At 46.6% G+C, this 7,766-nt stretch overlaps 1 protein-coding gene across 1 annotated transcript in view; it reads left to right on the top strand.

Annotated features, from left to right (window-relative positions):
- The window catches only part of T265_08601 (hypothetical protein), a gene marked incomplete at both ends in the record, with an annotated part of 32,723 nt that overhangs the window by 15,332 nt on the left and 9,625 nt on the right, over nt 1–7,766 (top strand). Inside the window, 5 exons of the mRNA XM_009174456.1 lie at nt 7–790; nt 839–1,135; nt 1,840–2,110; nt 6,147–6,429; nt 6,832–7,039. Coding sequence (XP_009172720.1) covers nt 7–790; nt 839–1,135; nt 1,840–2,110; nt 6,147–6,429; nt 6,832–7,039 — 1,843 coding nt within the window. The remainder of the gene's footprint in view (nt 1–6; nt 791–838; nt 1,136–1,839; nt 2,111–6,146; nt 6,430–6,831; nt 7,040–7,766) is intronic.

The raw sequence follows: 7,766 nt of genomic DNA, 5'->3' as shown, positions 1-7,766 counted from the left end.
CTTCAGGCAAAAATAACTGACATAGTGATCCTTGCAGGCGATTTGAATGCTCAAGTAGGTCGTCTGAGCTCCTTGGAATCACATTTGGGTGGTCGTTTCGGAGTCGATGCTCGCCGCACAGACAACGGAGATCGACTCCTTCAGCTGTGTGCTGATCACGAACTGTTTCTGGCAAGTACGAACTTTCAACATAAACGTTCGCACCGCGTAACCTGGCGGCCGCCAACTACAAATCAACCGTGGACCCAGTTGGACCACGTGGCCATCAGCCACCGGTGGAGAGCCACAATTCAAGACTGCCGTTCCTTTTGGGGCACACCACTTGATTCCGATCACGCCGTGGTGCGCGCACGCTTGACAGTTCGTTTCTCTTCAAAGGACTGCCAACAGTATCGATCTGAGTTAACCCAACAACTCTCCGCAGTAAAACAACCCTGTGGTGGCAGTTGGCATCTGGATGAAGCGTGGCAAAATGTGAAAGGAGCTATACTAGCGGCGTTCAGTGCTGCCTGCCCGACTTCTCCAATTCGACCAAAAGACAACTGGATGTCGTCGAGGTCGTTATCCATGATTGATGCCAGGAAAACCATACCAGCAGGCAACGAGTACGACGATGCACGCAAATCCCTCAAACGTCAAACAGTGAAGAGTCTAAGAAAAGACAGTGAGCTCTGGTGGATATCGAAAGCTCGGAAGATGGAGAAGGCTTTTGCTACGGGAAACAGCCGTGCCCTTTATCAACTGATACGATCGACTGGCCCTAGGAAAGCAACGGTCAACGAAACGATAGGTGAAAAGATGGCTCATTAATTCATTCACAAAAACGTCGACTGGATAGATGCGCACTTCGAAGAGCAGTTCAGCTGGCCTCATGCAACACAGCCAATGGAGGTAATGCATACGGGCGAATGGAATGTAAACCTTGATCGCTCTTCGGATGAAGAAGTAAGTTATGAAGTAGCCGTACTGAAACGTGAGAAGGCACCAGGACCGGACGGTCTGTATCCAGGCCCCTTCAAAGAAGGCGGAAAACCCCTGGTGACCCACCTGACAAAGCTTATTGGTGCTATATGGGACGAAGAAAAAGTGCCTGCAGAATGGGGCATGTCGACGGTTATCCCCACCTTCAAAAAGGGTACGCGGACGCTATGTGAAGACCACCGTGGCATCAGCCTGTTAGCTGTGGCATCGAAGGTGCTCTCTGGTCTTATCCTTCGAAGGTTGACTGAACACAGGGAGGGGCAGATCCGTGAACAACAAGCTGGGTTCCGTCCTGCAAGATGTTGCATCGACCATATCTTCACACTACGACAGATTCTGGAACAGCGACACTGCTTCCAGCAACCAACAATGGTTGTTTTTCTTGACCTGAAAGCTGCCTTTGACTCTGTGGACCGCCAAGCACTATGGCAGTGTCTGTGGAGCAAAGGTGTCCCCCATAAATTCTTGACCCTCATTAAGGCGCTGTACGCCAACTCCCGCGGCCGTGTAAAGGTCTACGGGAAGCTCTCTCCTGAGTTCACCACATCCAGGGGTGTCTGACACGGCTGTCGTCTTTCACCTTCCCTCTTCAACTTCGTCATTGATACGATCATGGAAGACTCACCACCAGCCTCTAATGCCTGTGGGGTCGAAGTACTCCCTGGGCCTCTTTTCACAGATATCGATATCCGCAGACGACATAGCTCTTCTGGGATCTGATCCCGTTGTAACGCAAACAATATTAAATAATCTAAATAATTCTGCCTCGCAGTTCGGCATGCGCTTCACACCTGCAAAGTGTAAAGTGCTACTGCAAGATTGGGTNGACAAATTTGTCTACCTGGGCAGCTGTATCAGCCCCGGTGGTCTCGCGAAAGATGATATTTCCATCCGAATTGGGAAGGCCAGAGCAGCTTTTGCGAACCTACGTCACCTGTGGCGTAGGCGTGACATCAGCTTCTCTGTCAAGGGTCGAGTTTACAATGCTGCGGTGCGCTCCATATTACTATATGGATCAGAAACCTGGCCGCTGCGCGCCAAGGACGTCAAAAGACTTTCACTGTTCGACCATCGATGTCCTCCGAACATTGCCCGAATCTGGTGGGAACACTGGATCAGCAATTCTGAAGTACGTCGAATGGTATTCGGGAGAATTAACTCACCCTCAATAGATGAACTGATCACACTGCATAGGTTGCGCTGGCTTGGCCACGTGTTGCGTATGCCAGTCGACCGACTTCCTCGAAGGGCTCTTTTCGCACAACCACGTGAAGGGTGGAAGAGAGCCAGAGGTGGTCAAACAATGACTTGGCAGCGAAGTATGAAAGCCATTACCAGCAAACTCAGCTGCACTGGTCACTGCCGTCTTCGTGGATGGGGACCCCGAGACGGGCCACATCAATGGCTTGAGACGTTGTCAGATATGGCCCAGTCGCGCCCTCAATGACGCTCGTGCATCCAAACTATTGCCTTCAATGCATAGCTCCTTTTCCAACCCCCTACCCCACTTGACAGCCCACTGACTGCTAGATTTATGCACCAATTTATCAGCTGCCGCCTGCAATGCGCAGCTACACTGCGGCAGCTACAACCACTGTACGACGAGTACGCGGTTATTACAGCTGACAATGATGATGATGATGACAATGGCTAATAGCAGTTTCCAGGCTAAGTCACGCACACATGCATGAAGCACCCCAGTGTCTAAGGCGCGAAGCTACTGGTTGCAAAGCCTATCATTCAAACCCAATGTCAGGGTTTGGGCGAACTCGTACGGTCTCATCTCACCTTTTGGGTTTCATCATAGCTTCACGCCGCCACAAGTTGACACTTATTTGCTTTGTGTCGCAGGCACAACCGAACATTCAACATCATGTTGGGCTGTGTGTGATTCGACCATAGGAACAAGACTCCATTCATATGGTCATCAATTTCTTCCCACAACAAGGAAGCTACCTCCACAGGAGTAGCTTGGTTAGAACAGTTAGCGCTTTTAGGTTGTTCGAACCGTTGCTAGATCTAGTCCCTATGCAGATCGTAAACTCTTGCCTTTACAATTACTTCCCTCGGGACTTTTCGCATAGCCACCTGAACTATATGGATGTGGGTCACGAGAGGTCCGGCTCTAACATTTCCATGTCGAGGCCGTTTCTGGAGCTGTACCTTAACTGGATAAAAGCTCCTAACGACAAAAAATATCAGCCTTTAGGAAAAATTTAATTGAAAGCAAAGGAGATATCCTAAGTTGACATATGTTTTATGGCTCGACTTTAAATATGGGTTTACTCGACTTTATTTTTTACCTGCACGTGCTACCTACTCATTTAAACAGGCTTATGTATTCGTCAACTTAGTTTTTGCCGCTTGACATTGATCTACATTCGATCGTCCTCTCGGGACAGGTCACTTGAAGGGACCGAATAAAGTGGTCGTCGCTTCCGGAGGATGGTTATAGATCGTAAAAGAAACTCCGGCATATTAATGGAAAGTGGTCACTTGCGAAAATCACTCACCTTGGGTAACATTTCCATGGGGGGAGAACATTAAGGCCGACTAATGACTTGATATGCCTACTTAAATTCGTCGCCCCGTTCAGCGAGTGGTGATAATGGCATGCAATACTTGGTGAGGGGTTGTAACACTGGGCAACCTCAATGGGTATTTCAGTTTCAGAGTAGGGATTGTATCATTCTCAAAGGTCTCCAGCATGTTTTGATGAGGTAGTAGAATTAGCCTTCATAATACTCAGTGACACCCGCAGATGTGACCCAAAGCGACCAGTTCTTGGTCCGTTTGAACATGTTTAAGTGATAAACCGTATTCCCGTATAGAGCGATTTTGATCGATCCTACTGCTGTTTCATTTGGAGAAATTGGCTGTATTCTTATCAATTCGATCTTATTTCCAAGACCTGGTAATTCCTCTGAAAAGACTACTACGTAGAAAAGAGTGCTTGTTCTCTTCTACTAGTGGCTTCGTCTGGGATCGCTGCATAATAAATAATGATAGTCATTCAGCTGTAGCACCCTTTCGGTGCCTAGCTGCCGTGCCACACGAAGGAGGCACGAGGGCTGACATACTGCCAGGTTGCCGAAGCCTAGACGGGAAGTCGAGTGGCAGAGGTCGGGTTCGAACCACGGACCTTCCGGTCAGTAAATTCGCGCTCTAACCACTTGAGCCATCTCGCTGCATAACTTACGATTGTTTAGGAACCTCTAATGTAATAATCGTTCTTTGCTCAGCTCCATATTTTGAAACAGTTGCTGTTTCTGGTTGTTTTTTTACCGCGCTTTAGACCTGGTTAATTCAGACTGTCTAATTTATCAACGATGTATAGTTTCGTGTAAAATCCCCAGAAAAGAGCGTCTTACTGTTCGTCTGTGCCTTCGAGTAATCTCTGTAAATAGAAGTCCCATCACTGTTTTCCGTTTTAGAAAAACCACCTCACGAGACAGAACGGCAGTGAATTATTTTGAACCGTAGTCTCTAATGAAAAATGGTCTCAAGTTAACTCAAAATTACTATCTTCAAAGTGTCTACGACGGAGAAAAGTTGTAACAATGATGTACCACACGGGCTGGATTCATGTTTTCAGGCCTATAATCACTTTGGATAAGGCATTATCTCGTAACGTTGGTTGGAGTTGTTGGGAAGGAATTTCGCCACGAAGGTACCCGAAATACTTTTTCAAGAAATTAGTCAAGTCTGGAGTCGGGCGATCTTAGGGTAGCATTGGTATATCTGACTGCGTCACCAATCCGTTATATCTGATTGCTGTCCCCGCTCCAGTGCTTTAGTGTCGGGAAAAGACTCGACTACAAGGGATACAAAGGCCTTATTGCAAAAAAGCGAGTGGGTCGAGAAGTACGACGGCCCTGCTCTATATATTCAGCGGGCACTGTCTGATTTTGACCCAAGACTTTCGCACTGCCTGATTTTGGTCCAAGACTACCTGGCTCAGTCTTGTGGAGGGCACTGTCCGACTTCTATCCAAGCTCGGTGTTTAGTGGAATAGGTTTAAGGTATTCTGGGCTAATCTTCGGGAGTATTACCCTGACAGGCATCACTAGAGACTGGGGCCGTTACTACACTGCTGTACAGTTTGCTTATTCATATTTAAGGACTTGAAATTAGGAAAATAAAATACTGGACTGATGTAGGAGGAAAGGAGACCTGGTGCTAAACTACCGCCATCACCTTGAGATATCTACACCTCCAAACGCTGAATCAATTTGGAAGGTAACTGACACCACAAGCGCCGTGGAAATCTGTTCGACAGCCTTTCTTGAGACCCTGGCGCTGTTGGTTTTCTGTGGTATCCGACAAGGACGCCCACTTTGCGGACTCGAAGGACGTCGAAGCCCGTGTGTTCAGATCTGTGAGAGTGAGAACATCGATCTGAAATATGCAAACAACATTCTCCTCTTTGGAAGGAATACTCTACTCATATAAGGTTGCTGAAAACTTTTCGACTACCCAATACTGATTTCGTCCTCTTGGGAACTCAGGTGGGTGTAGTCCCTAAAGATGCCACAAACGAGAGGTTCATTTGTGTCTTTCGTTAACACTTATGTAATTTGCAGATGGGTCTATTTCATCAGTTGCTTACAGCGTGGTGCGCGTCTGGTTGGAGAAACTACAAGATATGGCTGCCAACCGATGTCAGTGGCGTTCTTATTGTCAGTTTCTATCCAGATTGCCTGAGTGAATGTCCGGAAGTGTAGGCACCTCGGAATGATTGCAGTCCACCTTTATTATTTTCCTTACAATAGGTCTTTCAAATAACTAATGGTCGTACGATAGTGATACATCGGTGTTGAACACTGATGTCATGCTGTTGCTGATGATGATGACTTCTCGATGGGATCTATTGAAAAGTCAAAATGGCAGATCCCGTCCGAAAATTGTAGCGAAATCAGTATACGGTGCTTTACAGGACCACGATGTGATAGTGCTTCAGGATAGGTCTTAACGAGAAGGCGGTGAGGTAACATTGATGTTGCTGATCGTGGTAACGATGATGGTAACGCACTGAGTGGTTTTGCATAAATGCTACGACCTCATAGTACTTTCTACTTGTTATGTTTACGTATCCACTAAGTTAGGTACCAAATGTAGCCTGAAAATGCAAAGTAGTTGCACTTGTCTCCCCTATCGTGTTGCAGTGGAAGCGCACTCCATCAACGTCTCAAGGACCGTGAAGTGGAAGAAGCTGCAGACGAGCGAGATCGTCAAAAAGAAGTCGAGCAGATTGATGCGGCTCGCCGTAAGCTGATTGACGAGAAAGATCCCAACGCTGAGTCCATAATTTTCCAAATGGAACAAAAAATGCAAGAGCATTTGCGTCGGCGCCTGAATATCGATACAACGGAACCGGTCGCAGCTTCGGACAGTGAACCAGAAGGGCAAGAACCTATATCCGAATCGGTGCCTCAAAGTGATCATCGGGTATGTTTCAATTACCTGCTTGACTTTTAACACGTTTGGAACAAAATTTACAGATGGTTACACTCACTGGTAGCTGGATCATTCGAATAAGACGGACTTGTATTTGGTGACCGCCATTTGTAGGTAGTTTGGCCGAAAGCGATTCAAAAATAGTGATTGTTCAGAAGGTAGGAGTCCACCGATGTTTCACCTCTCCGCATTCTATCCTCCACTTGTTGGGGTATTTTTGGTAGCAATTTGCCGTGGTCTTTGTAACATCGTATAGCTTGTGGCCGTACCCCTTTTCGCTGCTGCCGTACAATGGTAAACTGTCAGAATGTTGATTCGTTTAATGGGGGTGGATTCCTAACAGCTGCTTACCACGAATGATCTTGCATCTAGATTTTCCGGTTTTAACCTTAGGCTTTCGTTGAAGTCCAAAACGAACCACAGGAAAAACACTCAGAATCTGCTCGTGCTTCACCAGCGTCACCATCGAACACTGCCGATCCTTCTGGACCTGCACAATCCCAATTCCAGCCAACTGAGTTTTCAAATCCACCAGCTGATGAAGCAAGTGTTAGTTTGTCCAAAGACGGCTCGAGCACCTTTTTATTTGCAATGAATACAGGTAATTTGGCTTTCTATTTTGTTGCAATTGCCCGACTCTGTATTGCACCATCATCACAACCACTGGTCCCATTGTTCCGTTCAGATGAAGTCATTCTCTATCCACTGGTAGTATTGTGTAAGAACTGTGAGATTTTGGAACCAACCTCTAATTCCAGGCCACCGGAGGAATTGGACGAGTAAATTAGTCCGTATATGCACGTGTGCTCCTGTCCAACTCATGTTTGAATTCTGTCGGATGGAAAATGTGGTAAGTATCTGTCTTTCGGCAAAACCTAACAGTGCTTTATCTCGATCGACATCACCTGAGAACCAGGATTACATACGGGTTTGTATCCGAAGATCTTGTGATTGACCAATTTATTATACGGCCGGTGGTGCTGTTCGGATTGGATCCCGAGTTGTTCATGTCAAAACCTTTATTTTCTGGGGTGTCGTTGGGCACATCTGAACGGGCAAATCAGGTGACATCTATTCCTAATTAAATTCAGCTGAGTCCCGGTCACAGTTTACGTTGTTCACCTTGAATACGAAATCTCCAATTTCTCAAATCTCTGTAATTGATTTGCTCCCGTCGTCGTTGTTTCTCTCATTCAGACAGTAAACTAAGCATGAAACTCGTTTAGATACCCGTACTTGCAGTGGTTCCTGTGATACATCTTACTAATTATCACCATTTATTTTTGAAGAGCATGGTCACAAACATAAAAAGTGAACGCAAGCGATGA

Source organism: Opisthorchis viverrini (genome assembly GCF_000715545.1).
Source record: "Opisthorchis viverrini unplaced genomic scaffold opera_v5_227, whole genome shotgun sequence".
Taxonomy (NCBI): Eukaryota; Metazoa; Platyhelminthes; class Trematoda; order Opisthorchiida; family Opisthorchiidae; genus Opisthorchis; species Opisthorchis viverrini.
This window is presented reverse-complemented; position numbering and strand designations above follow the sequence as displayed.